This window comes from Cucurbita pepo, chromosome LG07 (assembly GCF_002806865.2).
Source record: "Cucurbita pepo subsp. pepo cultivar mu-cu-16 chromosome LG07, ASM280686v2, whole genome shotgun sequence".
Lineage (NCBI taxonomy): Eukaryota > Viridiplantae > Streptophyta > Magnoliopsida > Cucurbitales > Cucurbitaceae > Cucurbita > Cucurbita pepo.
This window is the reverse complement of record NC_036644.1, coordinates 7,049,108-7,069,463: the sequence shown is the minus strand read 5'-3', so window position 1 is coordinate 7,069,463 and position 20,356 is coordinate 7,049,108. Positions and strand designations below refer to the sequence as shown.

The following is a 20,356-nucleotide window of genomic DNA, read 5'->3' as shown; positions in this document are numbered from 1 at the left end:
GGTGATCTCGGTTCATTCATGTAAGGGAAAGCTCAAAGAGAACAATATCTGCTAGCTGGATCTGAGCCATTACAGTGATCTCGGTTCATTCATGTATAACCCTGCATCATAAGGGAAAGCCCAAAGAGGACAATATCTACTAGCGGTGGATCTGGGGGATCTGGGCCGTTACGGTGATCTCGGTTCATTCATGTAAGGGAAAGCTCAAAGAGAACAATATCTGCTAGCTGGATCTGAGCCATTACAGTGATCTCGGTTCATTCATGTATAACCCTGCATCATAAGGGAAAGCCCAAAGAGGACAATATCTACTAGCGGTGGATCTGGGGGATCTGAGCCGTTACGGTGATCTCGGTTCATTCATGTAAGGGAAAGCTCAAAGAGAACAACATCTACTAGCGGTAGTGGATCAGAGCTACAGTGATCTCAGTTCATTCATGTATAACCCTCCATCACAAGGGAAAGCCCAAAGAGGACAATATCTGCTAGAGGTGGATCTAAGCCGTTACAGTGATCTCGGTTCATTCATCTGTAACCCTACATCACAGATTATAACCCGATTAAATATTTTAACGACAAAATGAGTAATGGGTATTTAAAAAACATAGAAATAAATTATTTGGTTGGGTGGATTTGTGTAAGGGCAATTGAGAAGTAGTGGAATCCAAGAGAGACAAATTAATTTGGTTTGTGGTTGAGAGTGAGTGAGAGTGCATAATATGTTTTTGTGCCCTAATTTTATGGATGGTCAATAGCTTATTGGGAATAAAGAATAATCAAGTGTAGCATATCTCTTGCAATTTGTTTTTTTTTTTTTTTTTTTTTTTTTTTTTTTTTTNTTTTTTTTCTTTATAAATATTCTTTTATAATAGTGATAACTCATATATTTTTTATTTAAAAATTAAATTATTTTTATTTCTTTTTGACGGGTTTTCTTTAGAATATCACATCGTAGATATGAAAGTGGAGGATTCAAAGTTACGAGTCCTTAAAAAAAAATATAACTCCAAACGTCGTACCTACTAAATTGTGATTAGATTTTGATTATTTTATTGTTGTTAGAAAGTACTTATTATTATTTTTATTATTAGGTTAAATAAATAAAAATATCCTTAAACTCGGTATTTTGTCTCAAAAATACCCTTAAATTTAAAAAAAAAATTCAAAAATACTCGTCCTTCTGGACAAAAATTATTAATATTTTGTTTAAAAAATACCCTTACTTCAAAAAAATAACTGCAAATTTTTTTTTTTAAGTTTAAGTATTACTAAAACTTTTAAAAATTTATATTATTTTTTTTGGACGAGTTTAAAGGTAGTTTATTAATTTAGCCTAAATTTTTAAAAGTTTCGAAAATACCCTTGACTTTTAGATAAGTCCAAAAATACCCCTAAACTAAAAAAAAAATTCAAAAAATTAAAAAAAAAAATTCAAAAATACCTGTTAATGTATTTTTTTAATTTTTTTTAGTTTAATAGTATTATTGAAATTTTTGAAAATTTAAATTATTTTTTAGACGAGTTTAAAGGTAGTTTATTAATTTAACCTAAATTTTTAAAAGTTCTAAAATACCCTTAACTTTTACATAATTTAAAAAAGTAAATATATTTTTTTAATTCAAAAATATTATTGAACCTTTTAAAAATTTAAATTATTTTTTTAGACGAGTTTAAAGGTAGTTTATTAATTTAGCCTAAAATTTAATATTTATTTAATTTTTTATTTTATAAAATTATTGTACACATGGATTTTTTTTTTTTTTTTAATATCTATCTTTTAAAAATATTTTCAAAATGTTATCCAATTTTTTTTTTTTTTTAAAAAAAACTTATTTCAAATATTTATTAAAGAAATGTATTTTAAAAATTAAGCTAATAACTCAAAATTTTCTTAAAAGGTGAAAAAAAAATATTGATATAAATTTATTTTATAAAAACTAGCTAACAACCAATATGAACATAGATCAACTGACATAAACTATATAATTTTGATTACCCGAACACACGATAACACACCTTATTGTCAAAAGAAAAATCGATAAAATTTTGTGGCCGAAATTACGCCAACGAGGAGAGGATAAATAGGGAATAAATTCTTATGAACAATTGCTTATGGGTTTAAACTTCTCTCATTCTTATTGCTTGGTTTATTTTCATTTTCAACATCATATTCCTTTCTCAATGATTTGTGTGGAAATATATGCTGTCTATCATTCAATTGGCAAGTTCTCGTGGTGGATAGCTACTTGTTCGTGTTCGTTTTCCTGCTTGATATCTCATGAGCGGGATTGGATACTCGTACCTGATCGTAGAATCGTAACTATGTTTCAGTCTTTAACTAGAGGAAGGAAATCGATATCTCATGATCGGAATTGGATACTTGTATATGATCGTAGAATCGTAACCATGTTTCAGTCTTTAACTAGAGGAAGGAAATCGATATCTCACAATTGGGATTGGATACCCGTATATGATCGTAGCATCGTATCCATGTTTCAGTTTTTAACTAGAGGAAGGAAATCGATTCAAGTCAGATTTCTACCCACTCGAGGTTGCTTATCTGCAACCCAAATACGAATGAGTCGACTAACCTGATGTTCGGGTATTTAGTTACAAAGAAGACTACTCAAATAATTTGATAAGCGTTTAATTTTTTTTATTGTCGAATATATTTATATATTCCATTAAATACAATATCAAATTTTTAAAAAATAAAAATAAAGAACAAAATGTTTGATCGCGTCAGATCCCACTAGAATTCTTTTGATATGATTCACCTCGTAAACAACAATTGTCAAAATTACAAAAAAGAACGCTAGAAGGAGGGGTTGAACCTCCGACCTTGTGGTTAACAGCCACACGCTCTAACCAACTGAGCTATTCCAGCACATATTAATTTTTAAACTAATTATAATTAATACAAATCAGTTTCTTAATTAAAGGATTATGTGCATTTCAAAAATAGTAAAAGGTAATACAGAAAACAAAATTTAATTTAATTTAATTTAAAATAAAAAATAAAAAGAAAAATAGAATCTCTAATTTTGTGGATAATAATCACACGCTCACCCGTACCAGATATTGTCCTTTTTGTGTTTTTCCTCTTCCGCTTTCCCTCCAGATTTTTAAAACGCTTATGTTAGGGAGATGTTTCCACACTCTTATCAAGGGTGTTTCGTTCTCCTTCCCAACCGATATAAGATCTCATAAATAGTGAGTCAAACCCTCTTCATCGGTAGAATCAATTTGAAGGAAGAATAGTCGGAAGTAGTTCGTCGGGAAACTGGTAAGTTAAAGTTACAAAATACCCATAAATTTCTTTCGTGAAATTCTCTCAGCATGTTTAACCATTTTGTGAAGAAACCGAGAGATAATTTGGCCCATAAATGCAGCAAATGAGACAAGTCAAGACATATACGAGTCATGGTCTAGTGTTCGAGTCAAAGCTAAGAAGACGTTTAAAGAAAAATAAGAGATTCACTCGGTCGAAGAGGTAGATTAATAAGACTAAAGAGACGCCAAAAACTTTTTCTCATATATTTTTAATTATATAATTAAAATATTAAAACTCTAAAGTAGACCAACTAAAATATTATTAAAAAAATTAATCACCTTTTTATTTTAAAATATTGATTAACATTTTAAACTATTCCTAAAAAGGCAAGAGTATGACAAAATAAAAATTAAGACTAAATAAATAAAAATATCCTTTTGTATTTTGTATTTTGTATTTATTTAAAAAATACTCCTAAATTTTTTGTAACGACCCAGATCCACCGCCAGCAAATACCTACCCAACGAATCTGGGACATTATAATCCACCTCTTTTGGTGCCAGCGTCCTCGCTAGCACATCGTCTCGTATCTACCCCCTTCGGGGAACAGCAAGAAGGCTGACACATCGTCCAGTATCTGGCTCTAATTTAATTTGTAACTGTCCAAATCCACCGCTAGCAGATATTGTCTTCTTTGGGCTTTCCCTTTCGGGCTTCCCTCTAAGGTTTTAAAACCCTTCTGCTAGGCGAAGGTTTCCACACTCTTACAAAGAGTGTTTTGTTCTTCTCCCCGGTCACATTTTTAAAAATTTTACGGATGAAACAGTCAGTACTTTATTTCAAAGTTTTTTTTTTTAAAAAAAATACCCATAAAATTTTTAAAAAATTAATTTTTTTAATGTCAATATATGGACATTTTATATATTATTTCTAAAGGTTTTTTTTAAAAAAAAAAAAAAAAAAATTAAGAGTATTAATAAAAATTAAAAAAAAAAGTTTAAGAGTATTAATAAAAATTTAAATAGTATTTTTTAAATTTTTAAAATTTAAGGATATTTTTTAAATAAAATATTAACTATTTTTTATATTTTTTAAAAAAGTAATTTAGGATATTTTTTATTTTTTTGAAAATTGAAAGATACAAGTCAACGATATTTCCACATGATTAATAATAAAGTGATTACAGTTTCATGGAAAATACTTTAAAAATGTGCAATCATTGCATATTATTAAATATTTTAATTATTTAATTATTAAAATTAATCATTGACTTTCCACGTCTCTTCAACTATTTTTAACTTTTAAAAATTGATTTAAATAAAAATATTTAATATTTTATTTCAAAAATACTTTTGTACTCTTAAAATAATTTTAAAAATACTTTTTAATTCTAAATCTTCATAAATTTTATTAATACCTTTTATAAAATCTTTATAAAAAAAAACACCCTTTGAATGTTTTTTAAAATTTCAAAAATATTTTTACAAAAAAAAAATAATCGTAAAAATAAATTAAAATTTTCGAAGATGATCTATAAGGTGCACATAAACGACCTCAATAAAAACATTTTTTTTAATTTTTTTTATAAATATTTAAGATTTTAATGATATTTTTAAAATTTTATGAGTATTTTTTAAATTTAGTACAAACCGTGTACGGGTATTTTTGAAACTTTTAACAAAGTTAAAAGCTATTAATGAAAAATACTCCTATTTACATGTTTTTTTTTTTTTCGTTTTAAAATTTAGATGTATTTTTATTAATTTAACCTATTTTAAAATCCGTGCTTATTATTAAATTTTGTAAAAAAAAAAATTAATCATAACAACGCTTTTAATTAAAAATTTATCCAACATATTAGCATTTTTTAAGATTGAAAGTTATTATTATTATTATTATTTTATTAGGTAATTAAGATATATTTAAAATAGAGCCTAAAATTAAATATTTGAAAGTATAAAAAATAAAATAAAGGCTGATATTTATTTTTTTTTTTATGAAATTAAATTAAAAATATATATTATATTTATTATAAGATATAATATTTTAATTGAGTGAGATGTGAAAAAAAATAACTTTACAAAATATATAATTAGATAGTGGGTTTTGCATCAAATTTCCATTTCATATATATATATATATATATATATATATATATATATTTGAATTTTAAAATTTTTTATATTCGATTCGAGTTATAAACAAAAGGATAAAACGGGTTACGTGGCACCCAAATAAATGAGTGATCATGAATAAACCAAAATCACATTAATACGAGAGTGATCTTGAGGATATGATGGTCGATAAATGCTTTAAAAAATTGATAGTCACTACCTATGCCAATAACGTGCACTTTCCTTTTCGGTGACTCAATCGTAAAAACTTCAAAGTTAAGTAGGCTTAATTTGGAGTAATCCTATATTGGACGACCGGGCAATAGCACTGGACAAGCAAAGAACTACATATTCTGACTATGATAGTCTTTTAAAGAGATAAGGTGTGATTTAAGGGCGATTTAGACTTCGAATGCTATGAGCCTCATTTACGAAAGTCTAAGCTTACGGTACGGGATAAACAAAGTTTAAACAGTGCACTTCATGTCGAGATTCAGACTAGAATTTAGAATCTAGATTCAGTGTCTATTTGACTTCACGACACGACCACGTTACCTACTTGTTTTGAAATATTGGGAATGAAAATTATCCCCATAAACGAATACGAATTCATGCTAAAAGACAGAGTAAGTATCAGACTGTGTCTATTAGATTATCCACATATATCTATCATTAAAATTTCCATTTATGGAGGATGAGGTGAGAGAATAAACAAATAAATTTAAGGTTATGAGTAAAATAATGAAGAGACTCGTGGTTGAAATGAAGACACGTGTCATCATATGAATGGTGGTGATTGGAATTCAGCGATGTGGACACCAAATCATTGGTTTGGTTTTCTATTTATTAACAAATAATGTCCATTCAAACATCTTCCACCATAAACAAAAAGAGTGTATTTAAATGGATTTATTATTATTATTATTATTATTATACCTCGGTTCTGGATAGAGATTCGAACCTTTAATCTTTAAAACAAAATAATAATATTAAAGTCGGAACCAAATATGTATAATATCAAAACTAGATATGTGATTAAATGTGTATAATATCGAGACCGATGTTAGATTAAATGGGTAGAGATTCGAACATCTAATCTTTAAAACATGTGTGTAATATCGTAAAACAGATGTATAATATCGAAACTAGATATGTTAGATTAAATTGGTATGGATTCGAACATCTAATCTCTAGAACAGGTGTATAATATCGTAAAACAGATGTATAATATCGAAACCAAATATGTTAGATTAAAGTACGAATTCGAACATCTAACCTCTAAAACAGATGTATAATATCGAAACCAGATATGTTAGATTAAATTGGTATGGATTCGAACATCTAATCTCTAAAACAGGTGAATAATATTGTAAAGCAGATGTATAATATCGAAATCAGATATGTTAGATTAAATTGATATGGATTCGAACATATAATCTCTAAAACAGATATATAATATCGATACCAAAAATGTTTGATTAAACGGGCAGGGATTCAAACATGTAATCTTTAAACAAATGTATAATATCGAAACTAGATATGTTAGATTAAACAGATAGGGATTCGAACATATAATATTTAAAACAGGTGTATAATATCGAAACCAGATATGTTAGATGAAATGGGTATGCATTCGAACATCTAATCTAATAAAGACCTGATATGTTAGAAGTTTTAAAATTGTGCCCACCAACCAGTTGAATATTGAACCGTGTCTATTAGACCTGTAACGTTTTCAATAATATCGAGTCTAAATGGTCGGGTTCGACACATTACAACCAAATAAACACGAAATTTCAACAAACCTAAAATAATAAAACAAATACCCTGCAGCATTAAAGAAACGTTTAGTACAAATAACTAGTAAAAGACAGTTCCATCAATAACAATACATTGACAAAAATTCATGAGCAGCTCAAATGTCTCTCATATACAAATTTATATGTGTAATTGAAGAACATTTTTCAACTTTGAATAGAATTCCCGAGCGCCTCGAAGGATCAATTAGCTGGTATGAACGACGCAGGTTGCTTGGTAAATGTTTTTCAACTTTGAATAGAATTTCCGAGCGCCTCGAAGGATCGATTCGCTGGTATAAACGATGCAGGTTGCTTCGTAACTGCAGCTAAGATATCAGCATAACCCACAACTCCAACCAGGACATCATCATTTTCATCCTCAGTTACCCAGACATGGCTTGCCCTGTGAGAAAGCATCTGAGCCATAACAGCAGCCAATGAACTTGTAACTTTACATGTCAAGGGAGCACTTCGGCCACGGTACATGCTCCGGCTGATCCCGAACGTGGGGCTTGATGGGTTGAATCCGATACTTCTACTGCTGAATTTCTTTGCCCGTGTTGCGCCACCGGCATTGGCAGGGTTGTTTTCGTCGACGTTAGCATTAGCGGATAGATCCGGGACCATTCGAGAGTTCATGTTGTCTTCTACTCCCATTACAAACTGCCCAGCAGAAAGATTAGCTAACGCCCAAGCAGCAGCCAAGTAATTGCATTTCCAGAGTTTGGAGGCTGAAATCTCTCCAATGATCTTGTATTGATTATCATGCATATTTTCGATAACAGCCACTGCAATCGGGTCATCGGGAAGCTTACGAGCGATATCAATTGCAGGAGTCGAGGCATCGATCGAGCAGTAGTTTGGGTTGATGACTCCGAGAGTAGAGATGGAGGATAGAGGGAGTGGTGCAAGGGCACCGAGGCAACCGATAAGGAAACGGATGACATCTTCTCTTGAGAGACAACAAAACTTATCGTGTCCCGTTGATGACGAAGATGGTCGATTGGCATTTACTACACTGAGGTTATGGCTGCTATTGCCAGGGGCATCAATGTTCTTCAACCACTTACCATTATAGAGAACGGAGAACCGTTTGCTCATTCCTTTCCACACCATACTCTTTCGGATTAGGAGACGCCTCACGCCTTGCTTCATCATTTCCAATGCGTCTATCAACCTTTTCACATGGACAGATCAAGAGGTTCAATCAATTGAATGTCACACCCACCCAGTTAAGGAATATAAGAACAAATTTCTTTCATGTAGTTTCTAAGATCTTTGAGAAACCATAAATTTCTTTCATGTAGTTTCTAAGATCTTTGAGAAACCGTAGTCCTTGCACCCAAAGATACATGATGAGCAGTCGCAAGTATTATTTTTTTCATGAATCTAAGACGAACGAAACGAGTCCAAGCTGGAAAACTATTATCAATCAGCTACTCTAGTTACTCAAGTCAAAAGCATCGGAAACGAGCTAAACCACCGTGACTTCAGAAACTCGAGAAAAACATTAGACGGTCCAACTGACAGAACTTCTCCAGAAATTGATAAGAATCTACCTTAATTTTGATCTCAACATGGATATGATATTTCTCACACACATCAATTGACCGTAGCATCACATCATTAGTCGGTCTTGAAGCTACACCGTTGTGCTACGTTAAAGGTTTTTGTTATGAAGTTTGTTCGACTCCAAAGGATATTCTATTCCGGGATACCTTATGTTTCAAATTCAAGTTTGTTCTTTGTTAAGCGGGTAGCCTCACAGTAGCATCTCATCATTGATTGGTCTTGAAGCTACACCATCATGCTACGCTCAAGGTTTTTGTTATAAACTTCGTTCGACTTCAAAGGATATTCTATTCCAGGATACCTTACGTTTCAAATTCAAGTTTGTTCTTCATTAAGCGGGTAGCCTCACAGTAGCATCTCATCCTTGCTTGGTCTTCAAGCTACACCGTCATGCTACGCTAAAGGTTTTTGTTATAAACTTTGTTCGACTCCAAAGGATAATCTATTTCGGGATACCTTACGTTTCAAATTCAGGTTTGTTCTTCGTTAAGCAGGTAGCCTCACAGTAGCATCTCATCATTAATTGGTCTTGAAGCTACACCGTCATGCTACGCTAAAGGTTTTTGTTATAAACTTCATTCGACTCCAAAGGATATTCTATTTCGGGGTACCTTACGTTTCAGATTCAAGTTTGTTCTTCGTTAAGCGAGTAGCCTCATAGTAGCATCTCATCCTTAATTGGTCTTGAAGCTACACCGTCATGCTACACTAAAAGTTTTTGTTATAAAGTTCGTTCGACCCCTAAAGATATTCTATTTCGAGATACCTTATGTTTCAAATTCAAGTTTGTTCTTCGTTACGTGGGTAACCTCACAATAGCATCTCATCATTAATTGGTCTTGAAGCTACACCGTCATGCTATGCTAAAGGTTTTTGTTATAAACTTTGTTCGACTCCAAAGGATGTACTATTTCGGGATACCTTACATTTTAGATTCAAGTTTGTTCTTCGTTAAGTGGGTAGCCTCGCAGTAGCATCTCACCATTGATTGGTCTTGAAGCTACACTGTCATGCTACGCTAAAGGTTTTTGTTATAAACTTCGTTCGACTCCAAAGGAGATCCTATTTCGGGAGACCTTACGTTTCAGATTCAAGCTTGTTCTTCATTAAGCGGGTAGCCTCAAAGGAGCATCTCATGTTAATTGGTCATGAAGCTACACCGTCATGCTACGCTAATGGTTATTGTTATAAACTTCGTTCGACTCCAAAGGATGTACTATTTCGGGATACCTTTCATTTTAGATTCAAGTTTGTTCTTCGTTAAGCGGGTAGCCTCACAGTAGCATCTCATCATTAGTTGGTCTATAAAATCATTGCAAAATTACTGTTCTATAAGAGATCAGAAAAAGAAGAACATAAAAAAGTAAATCCTTAAATGCACTTTACTTTGCTAACAAAAAGTTGAACAATCATCCAATAAATATACTTCAAATGCTTCAGATAAGAACAAAAAAACAAAAAACCAGATTATCAAAACAAAATCTAAAGGAACAAATGCTAACCTTGTTGCAGGATCAACCTGCCTCAACAATGAAGGGTTCGGGACGACGACCTCCGAAATTGGGGTCTTCATTGCCCTATCCTGATCCTCTAGATTCTCCGTTCGAGCCAAGAACGCGACGATATCCAAAGAAGAGAGAATTCCCACAAATCTCTGCTGTTTCATTTCACCATTCTCAATCATTCCCACATGAGTTTTTCTCTTCCAAATCGGTATTCCACACTCCGTCGACTCTCCGATCCCCCTTATCGCCATTTCAATCGTCTCCGTCTCATAAAACTCCGCCATCTCCGGCTTCCCCACTGTCAGATCCCCAACCACATGATACAAAAAAACTGATGCCATAACAACTCTTCACCTCTCTAAGCTAAACACAACCAAAATAAAATGAAACCAATCCTATTAGATCAATCTTAAACACAAATCTCCTCAGAGAATCCAAGATTACTATAGATTATACTATTCAAGCGGGAATCCAAGATTAAAAATCTACACTAAACGGAAAGAATCTTCACTTCCTCTTCGATTTTGTTAGGAATCACGACTCTCACAATGATATAATATTGTCCACTCTCACAGATTTAAGATCCAACAGAACGAGTATTGAATAAGACAATATGAAATTCAATTCAACATATAGCAACAAAAAGAAGGGTTTAACGAAAAGTACCAAGGTTCGCTTCGATTCGAGATTCGATTCAATTCGATTCAAGCTCTCAAACTTCGCGGGAACCGAACGACGGAGCCGAAAACCCCCAACAAAATGGGCAAAAGTTATAAAAGAGAATGAAGGAAGATAAGCAATAAATCAAACCTAGTAATAGGCAATCTACGAAGACTCAAAAACTCGGAGCAAAGAGAATCCGCCATTGACAACGAAGAACAAGAAACGAAGGAAGATGAGAAGAAGAAGGAACAGAGTTAATGCCCATGAAAAACCGAATCCACCAAACAACAACAACAAAAAACAGTCACTGAGTTGCTCTGTCAATGAATCAACGAAGAACAATTCAGAGAAGAATCTAAGAACATGGAAGACGAAGACGAAAAAATGGGAATCGAGAGATGAATTATTGAATAATTGAATTATTGAGCAGAGACATAGAAGGCAAGAACAGGGTTGGCAATCAATGAGTGATGTGGAAGCTTAAACACATGAATTTTATTTTATTTTTTTATTATTATTATTATTATTTTCAGGGAAATAATTAGTGATAATGTTTATGAGGAAATAAAATTAAATAGGAAAAATCCAAAAAATGAATGATTGATTATATTTTTAAGTCCTTTTCATATTTTTTAATTTAAATATTTCATTTTATTTTATATTTTAATATAAAAAATTAATTTGTCGGGTTGTTTCGTGAAAATATTTAGTGTAGTCCCCGCTCTATAAATTTTGGATAGAGCGAGGACCGAAATTTGGAAAATTATTATTATTATTATTATTATTATTGGACTAATTTTAAGATTTATTAAAAATATAAGGACTAAATTTAAATATATTGAGAGTACGGGGTATTTTAACCGGATATATTATTTATTTTTCTCAATTAATTAAACGCTTATGTGGTAATTTTTATTATAGGTTAAATTTTAATGATGATGCGTAGAAAATATCTATGCCGAAAAGAAAATTTTAATTTGATTTTAGTATAAAAATAACAAGCTGGTGAGAAATAAAATTGTCGGAAGAATTACAGTGTTAGTTTTACTTCAAACAACTGTTACGGTCATAAACCCTAAACCCTAATCTTGACACGCTCACGACCAGTCTCTAGGGACACTCAAGCTCCATATTCATTTTTTTGCCAAATTTGTGGTTTTATCGGAATATCGGCAAGGTTTGTCTTTGCCAACTGGACATCGCTTGTGCAGAATTCAAGCTTATTCGGCCATACACGTTCGTGCGTGCATGTTCATTCATTGCGACACAACAACGTCGCATCTTGATTCCCAACAACACGACCCATTTATCGTGATATTGTTCTATGTTACGGGACATATCAGCTATTTTGATTTGTTCGTACACGTCGGTTGAAAATGGTCAAAATTGATAATTATGAAAATTTGAGGGGTCTAAAGATAAATTTTGAATTGGTAAGAGAAAAAAAAAATGTAGCCTTTCATATTTCCATAAAATATCTATGGGAAATTAATGACATGAACTATTTTGAAGCATTTCATAGCTCTAAGGGGTTAAATTGCAAATATTAAAACTTGTGGGGACCAATTGAAGCATTTCATAGATATAAGGGGTCAAATTGCAAATATTAAAACTTGTGGGGACCAAAAGAGACTATTCAAAGCAACCAATTATAGGGACTATTTGGAAGCATTCATAGTTCTAAAGGACTAGATTGCAAAATTCCAAAACTTGTTGGGACCAAAAGGGACTTCTTGTCAAATTTGGGACCAAAGGGACGTTTAAGTTCGGGGTATTTCACGCTCGATAATAGTGGTGTTCATATAACTCGAGAACCCGATCAACCTAAACTACCCAATCATACCATAAAAGTTGGGCTGAGTTAAAATTTTCGAGTTGGGTTAAATTGTGAAAAAATAAAAAATTTGGATCAGTTAGTGAGTTGACATTTTTCTAGTCGAGTCAACCCGACCAATCCAAAAATAGGGTTACCGTTCATCCCAACCCTACCCTACTTTTAAGATTATTACGAACACTACAAATATTTTACATTTGTAACCGAGCTAATAATGTGTTGTAACCTGTAAATATTTGATATTTGATTTTTATAAAATTTTATTTATTAACGGTAAATAATTAGATTTTTTAAAATATTTTAAAAAAAAATCGACAACCCAATAAAAAAACGAAGGAATGAGTGGTGAATTCAAGTTGGTCCGGTCACCGACTCAAATTTATTATTAATTTTATTTATTTATTTTGTTATTCTTGAGTTATATATACATATATCTATTTTATTTTTATTCATAATTATTTTTTATTATTTATCCTTAAGCAAATTATTAAAAATAATTTTTAAATATTTGGACGGTAAATTAAATGTTTAAAAATAAGTAAATACATATTTTAATTTTACTTTTATTAAAAATAAAAATTTAAATAAGTAACCCGACCCAAATTAATTGGACTAAAAAAATTTTAGTTGGGTTGAGTTTGATTCGTTATTTAATAAGAATAACCCGAACAACTAAGTTGAATCTAAACAGTACCATAACCCGACCCAACCGAACTCATAAACACTCTTAAATGATTCAACAATCGAACCATCTTCGTTTTTTTGCTTTGGAACACGCGCTCGACACCAACTCAATTTGATTTTGTCATGCATATACGTTGTTCGTATCAGTTTCATAGTGTGGTCGCATTTTAGCGGAATATTTATTTTAAGAAAATTACAATAATTTTCAAAAAATAAAAATAGTCAAAGGAAATAAATACTTCATATTATAACAACAAATAAAATAATTAATTATATTTATACCTTTATGAGCAAAAATATAATTATATTATATTTTAAAACTAATAATTAGATTTAAGTAAGTCATTAAATAATATAAATTTAAAAGAAAAATTGAGTTTTATATCGGGCTGATAAATAATTAATTATATTTATACCTTCAGATATTGTTCGTTTTGATCGGTTACTTATCGCCGACAGTTTTATGGTTTAAAACGCGTTTACTAGAAGGGGCCTAGCGTCATCGCTGGTACACTGCCTGATGTATGGCTCTGAATCATTTGTAACCGTCAAAGCCCACCACTAGTAGATATTGTCTGCTTTGGCTCGTTACGCATTGCCGTTAGTCTCACGATTTTTCAAATGCGTCTACTATGGAGAGATTTCCACACCCTTATAAGGAATGCTTATTTCTCATCTCTAACCGACGTGGAATCTCACAATCTTTAACTTCTAGCTTATTTTGACTCCGATATTGTTCGCTTTGGTCCGTTACTTATCGCCGTCAGCTTTACGGTTTTAAAGTGCGTCTACTATAAGGGGGCTTAGCATCCTCGTTGGCACATCGCCCGATGTATGGCTCTTAATCATTTGTAACCGCCAAAATCCACTGCTAGCAGATATTGTCTTATGGTTTAAAACGCGTTTACTAGAAGGGGCCTAGCGTCATCGCTGGTACACTGCCTGCTGTATGGCTCTGAATCATTTGTAACCGTCATAGCCCACCACTAGTAGATATTGTCTACTTTGGCTCGTTATGCATTGCCGTTAGTCTCACGGTTTTTCAAATGGTCTACTATGGAGAGATTTCCATACCCTTATAAGGAATGCTGTGGAATCTCACAATCTTTAACTTCTAGCTTATTTTGACTCCGATATTGTTCGTTTTGGCCTGTTACTTATCGCCGTCAGCTTTACGGTTTTAAAGCGCGTCTACTATAAGGGGCTTAGCATCCTCGCTGGCACATCGCCCGATGTATGGCTCTGAATCATTTGTAATCGCCAAAGTCCACCGCTAGCAGATATTATCTGCTTTGACTCGTTATGCATCGTCGTCAGTCAAACAATTTTTTAAACGCGTCTAATATCGAAAGATTTTCACACAGGGATGGTTAGTTCTCCTCTCCAACCGACGGGAAATCTCAGAATCTTTTACTTCTAGCTTATTTTGACTCCGAAGATTCAAAATCAAGGTTTCGAACATGAAATTTGGCAACCTCCTCATTTAAGTTTTGTTATAGTCGATAAGAGTGTTGAGTATCGTATTTAGGATTGGAGTTCCCAGTTGGCTTAAGTACGGAAAATACAGTCAATAGACTGATAACCCGAACAACCTAAATTTATAAATAAATTTAAGGGTTATTTAAATTGACTGTAACCCGAGCAATCTGTATTTGTAAATATTTGATATTTGAGGAGTAGAAAAAATAATAATAATAATAATAATAAATAAATAAATAAATTAAAAAAACAAAACCCCTAAACCCTTACGTCTTTACGTGCTCAACTTCTTTCTTCTTCAAGCCGGTTCCTCCTCCCTCTCAGCAGATCAGTGCCGCCGCCACGTCCCTCCGCCTTCTGCCGCTTCGTACGTAAATTTTTTCTCTGTATGTTGTATCATTCTCAAAGTGGAGGCAAGAACGCCTGCAAAAAACCCTAATTTTTTTTTTTCTGTTCGTTTTATAATAGTTTTGCTCCGAAAACTACATGTAAACGGAAGAAATCGATCCTTATTTCGTCTCTCCCTTAACCTGTCCAACTGTAAAATCTACTGTTTATCGTTCTCGTGTGTTAGTGATTTCAATTTTTTTTCCTCTCTAGAAATTTGTCGGTTGTGATGCGAATTTCTCTGGTTTAAGGTTTGTGTGTTTGGGGTGTTATTTAAAGGGGCGTTCGCTTAATTGTATCTTCGAATTTCATCTATGATTTATTGACTTTGGGTTGATTGCTTTTCTGATACTGGCTTGCACAATTGCTTTATATTCGAATGTAGGGAAGCTTATTTTGTTGTAATTGCAATGTCGTCCTTAAAGAATGCGGTTCCTAAACGGCCTTACAAGGAGAGAGCTCAGCCGTAAGTGATAAGGCTTTTCATGTTACTGTTTTTATTGTGTGTGTGTGTGTGTGTTTTTTTTTTTTCACCTTTTATGGATGACGGATTTGTGTAATTGTTTAGGAATTTTCGGAAGAAATTTGGGCTTCTTGAGAAGCATAAAGACTATGTCGAGCGTGCTAAGGCTTATCATAAGAAGGAAGATACTTTACGGGTAATGTTTGAAATGCCTTTACCACGGAATTTACACAATATTCAGTTATTTATCGAATTCTGTCGACGTGTCCTTGATTTGGTTGTTTTGTATTTTTTGTGTTGATCAATTTTCAGAAACTTAAAGAGAAAGCAGCATTCAAGAATCCAGATGAGTTTTACTTTAAGATGATTAAGACGAGAACAGTTGACGGAGTCCATAGACCAGAGTAATCACTGTAGATGATTTCGAACAACGATTGATTTTGGTGCTTCTTTCTGTTTTCTTATGCCTCTTAATCCTTAAATATGTTGTAGGAGTCAAGTAAATAAGTATACTGCAGAGCAACTCATGTTGATGAAGACCCAAGATGCAGGGTATATACTTCAGAAAGTGCAGAGTGAGAAAAGGGTGGGTTCTTAGCGAGGTTTTGTTTCTTTTATTGACTAGGATTCCTTTGAAGAACTTGTTGATTTATTAATTTATCTAATCTATCAACTCTGACTCTTCTTTACAGAAAATCGAAAAACTGACAGCCACGTTGCATTCGCTTGATAATCAGCCATCAAATAAGCATATTTACTTTGCTGAAGACAGGTTTGAGCACAACTTGAATCTTTTTCCACTTATCGTTCTTGGTCTGCAAATGGGCAAGACTAAGAGTTATTTGATAAACGCATCAAATAGTTATTGGTCTTCAAATGGGATAGACTAAGAGTTATTTGATAAACGCCTCAATTTTTCATAGTTATCTCTTACCATTTATCTTGTTACTTCAGTTTTCTTGAGGCTATAGTCATTATGGTTGTGACTTAGTGTAAATGCATCCTACCCTTCCATCACTATAGCTATGCCACTCTTTTAATCAATTGGAGAGCTCTTTGTAAATATCCTTTTGGGTTCTCCTCGTCTCTTGTAACTTCATTTGATCGGTGAAATTGTTTTTTATTCAATACTCTTCTTTTGGTTTCAAAGAAGAGCCTCAGGAATGCATTAACTTAAGATAAATATATACAAAAGAACATTTGATACTGTTGCCTAATGCATTCAACCTACTTATTTTGGATAAACTGGTAGACCTGACTCATTAGCTTCATGCTTATTCTAATGCAGTTAAGTTTTATTTTATTTTATTTTATTTTATTTATGTTTAATTGCTTATAAATCATTGTTGATTACTTGCAGGGAGGAGGCCAATGAAATTCAATCTCGCTCTTCCAAAGGTAGATCAGTGGCATCTTCTGAGGCAGTTCCGGACAGTATTAAAAGGTAGCATTATTACTGAGGATGCAGACAGCTGCATGTAAATCTTTTTTTTAGGATACTTTTAATTGTTTTGAAAAGATTAATCAAGCTTATGCAAAGGAGGCACCCCCCTAGGAGTTGACATAAATCCTCTTCGATTATGGTTGATTACAATGGTCAAATGAATTTCACAGGAAGCCTCAACGGGAACAAAATAATTTAGCTAACAAATAAACCTTTTCCCACTTACCCTCCATTGAATATTTTTTCCGCTCTTTGATGATCCCCTGTAGTATAGTTTTGGTTGCTTAATTGCAAGTGAACCATTGTGTTTCAACCTATGCAGTTATGATGAATTTACGTATGTTTGATTGAAAAGGAATGGCCATGGGTTTTAAAATTTTATGATGCAGCTGCGTACACTTGTTAATTTTAAGCAATTGGACAATTGGTATAGAATCATTAGCAACATCATGTGCATCGTTCAAATTGAAGTAATGTCAAAATTCTTGACATTGGATTTTTTCAGTTTGTGTGAGAATATTACTTAGAACTTCATGTTGGATGTCCGCAACTTATAAGCCTCACAATATTATTTAGGGCTGGAGTGTTGAATGGACGGTGTAAACAAAGATGTTTTATCACTTCCAGATTCTCCCATTATGAGTGTAATTGCGGGAATATATTTAGTTATGAGGCTTGAACACATACTTTATTCTGCACTGACGGTAAAGATTCTGCATGTTGAAGCATAGGTTTATTCCTCTCCTGTCCTCCAAAAAGTTCGTTCCTTTCTAGCCAAGTATTCCAAAGGAATTTCGGATAAGATCGAGCCAAATGATTTTAGGGCTAAACTTAATCTTCTATCAATTATCAGGTTCTATAACCGGTCATACATAATAATTATGATTTGAATCTTTAGAGGTTCAATTTCTTACTTGGCATATTTTACTCAGTAGACTGACAGTCTTTTTCAATGCATAAGATGTTACCTGATTTGTGTGTGGTTTCCTTCTTTTCTGAACACAGGAAAACCATTTCGTCTTACAAAGAACTGGAGGCAAGGAGGAGTAGAGTCAGTGAATTGGAGAAACTTTATATGGATATGACACTGCAACAGGAATTAATGGTACTTTTCTAATGTGATCGTAGCTGTGTCAGTTTCGTGGACGGGTAGATAGTGTATTAAAATGATTATTGAAACTGAAATGTGATACATGCTTATAACAGAAAAAGGGTCGCAAACGTAAACTCCGGGAAGATGAGCTCGCCAATCCAACTTCAAAACCTGTATACAAGTGGAGGGCAGAACGAAAGCGATAACAAAGGTCTAATGCTTTACAGTTTTGCTCGCTCTATATATGTTAGTGTTTTGTTTTCTAAAAAATTTTCTACATTAGCATCATCGGGTTTCCTAAGATTGTAGAAGTTCTTGATGTTGCATTGCAATGGGGCGCTGCTGGCACAATATCATTGTCAGTGGTGTGTTATTGCAATTTCTCTTAGTTTTTTTTTTCTTTTTTTTTTCTTTTTTGAATCTTTTGAACACTGTTTATCAATCAATTGATTGTTTTTCCTGATTGGGTTGTGTACTTAGACCATAACTATCAAGAATTGATTAATTTGAAAGGCTCAAAATCATCAAAATTGAAAAGGAAAATTACATTTGGAGTCCCATAGGTTAGATTGCATTTGATTCCCTGATTGTTTTTGAACTCAACAAGGAGATTTCTCATTTGTTTTGGGTTGAAGCGAAAGGGGAATTCCCCTTTGATTTCGTCTTTGTTTTAATGTGATTTCCTCCTCAATTTATCTTATTTATTTTATTTATTTTTATTTTATTTTATTGGAAGTGTGGGAAAGAATGTGAGAAGGGAAGTTAATTTAAGAATTAATAAATATTAAATCTGTTTTTATATTATCATTAAATTTTATTTGAAAATTTAGTAACAAAATTTCTTTCTAGACCCGTNGAAGACCTCCCTCGTTCTAGATCTAGAATGAAGTTTAGAATGAAGGAGGGAACTGTAGCAGCCCAAGCCCACCACTAATAGATCTTGTCCTCTTTGGGCTTTCCCCTCAAAGTTTTAGAACGCGTCTGCTGGAAGATTCCACACCCTTATAAGGAACGCTTCGTATGTGGGATCTCACAATCCGCTCCCCTTTGGGGGCCTAGCGTCCATGCTTGCACACCACCCTGTGTTTGTCTCTGATACCAATTGGAACGAAGCATTCTTTATATGGGCGTGGAAACCTCTCCCAACCAGACGCGTTTTAAAACCTTGAGGGAAGTCCAAAAGAGAAAAAACCCACAGAAGATAACATCGGCTAGCGGTGGACTTGGGTTGTTACATGAACTCTCCTCGAAGAAAAAGAAATAATATATTTTTTTAAATAAAAACCATTATTAACTGGAAAATTAACACTAAAATGAATAGAGGGAACAAAATGAAACCAAATTTAATATTCAGGAGTATACTTGTTGGGTTTGAAAACTCAGGAATACAAATGCAACCAAATCCAAGCCATGTTACTACTGAATACGTTTGTTTTCATTTCTCATTGCCTTTGTACTCCGGTGGTTGATTCTAGGATTTGGCTTTTTGTTTACAGTTCCTAGCCCAGGCAGATTTTGAAGAAGATGATGTAGTCAGTTATATATAAGTTCACAACTCGCAATATCCAAGGAGATGGATAATCACCTGTTGAATCGCTGTTTTCCCTGCTAAGTCCTTTGAGAAAACTAGGCTGAGATCACTGAGGAGACCAACATTCTGGTTCCTTGTGTTAGTTTTTGTCAAATTTTGTCTTCACAGCTTAATTAATTAAACATTCTACATTTCTTCTGGGGTATGAAGAATGTAATCTAATTATTGTTATATCGTTAATTTACTGAGTAATATAGTTTTGTTCATGAATTCTACTTTGCTGAGGGCTTGGCAGCCTCTTCTGTTTTACTTTGTTTATTCAAGATTTTGTTTATAGTTTATTTTATAGAATAAATAGTTGGCCTATGAACGTTTTTTAGGATGAAATATATACTTTTGCTCCGTAACGTTTGTGGTTGGTGTCTATTTGGGTCGATTAGAGTTTTCTCTTCGTTCTCGTTCATTCTCTCCCATTTGTAACTTTCGATGGAATGAAAAATTGATATTTTTGACA

At 32.9% G+C, this 20,356-nt stretch overlaps 2 protein-coding genes and 1 non-coding gene across 4 annotated transcripts; 1 reads left to right on the top strand and 2 right to left on the bottom strand.

Annotated features, from left to right (window-relative positions):
- Positions 1-2,813: 2,813 nt before the first annotated feature.
- On the bottom strand, positions 2,814-2,887 carry TRNAN-GUU. Its single transcript has one exon. It is a non-coding gene; the product is annotated as a tRNA-Asn (tRNA).
- A 4,223-nt stretch (positions 2,888-7,110) lies between these two features.
- Positions 7,111-11,379, bottom strand: LOC111798591 (CBS domain-containing protein CBSX6-like). 2 transcript variants are annotated; one of them, XM_023681834.1, is made up of 3 exons: positions 10,931-11,379; positions 10,262-10,627; positions 7,111-8,364 (listed from the first exon to the last, which is right to left on the bottom strand). In XM_023681834.1, the coding sequence occupies exons 2-3, from the start codon at positions 10,603-10,605 to the stop codon at positions 7,434-7,436; spliced, it is 1,275 nt and encodes a 424-aa protein (XP_023537602.1). In that variant the 5' UTR covers positions 10,606-10,627; positions 10,931-11,379; the 3' UTR covers positions 7,111-7,433. The 2 variants fall into 2 exon arrangements, with proteins under 2 accessions (XP_023537602.1, XP_023537603.1); XM_023681835.1 differs by having other exon boundaries at positions 10,262-10,622; positions 10,931-11,335.
- Positions 11,380-15,216: 3,837 nt separating this feature from the next.
- LOC111798161 (probable U3 small nucleolar RNA-associated protein 11) lies at positions 15,217-20,117 on the top strand. The gene is made up of 10 exons (XM_023681159.1): positions 15,217-15,291; positions 15,697-15,777; positions 15,880-15,970; positions 16,087-16,178; positions 16,267-16,360; positions 16,467-16,546; positions 17,135-17,218; positions 18,224-18,323; positions 18,425-18,522; positions 19,808-20,117. The coding sequence occupies exons 2-9, from the start codon at positions 15,722-15,724 to the stop codon at positions 18,515-18,517; spliced, it is 690 nt and encodes a 229-aa protein (XP_023536927.1). The 5' UTR covers positions 15,217-15,291; positions 15,697-15,721; the 3' UTR covers positions 18,518-18,522; positions 19,808-20,117.
- Positions 20,118-20,356: the final 239 nt, after the last annotated feature.

Coding starts and splice junctions, on each gene's coding strand:
- LOC111798591 (XM_023681834.1), bottom strand. CDS start 10,605: ATGGCATCAGTTTTTTTGTATCATGTGGTTGGGGATCTGACAGTGGGG. Junction 8,365..10,261: donor CAGGTTGATCCTGCAACAAG/GTTAGCATTTGT, acceptor CCATGTGAAAAG/GTTGATAGACGCATTGGAAA.
- LOC111798161 (XM_023681159.1), top strand. CDS start 15,722: ATGTCGTCCTTAAAGAATGCGGTTCCTAAACGGCCTTACAAGGAGAGA. Junction 16,179..16,266: donor GACGGAGTCCATAGACCAGA/GTAATCACTGTA, acceptor AATATGTTGTAG/GAGTCAAGTAAATAAGTATA. Junction 16,547..17,134: donor ATTTACTTTGCTGAAGACAG/GTTTGAGCACAA, acceptor GATTACTTGCAG/GGAGGAGGCCAATGAAATTC.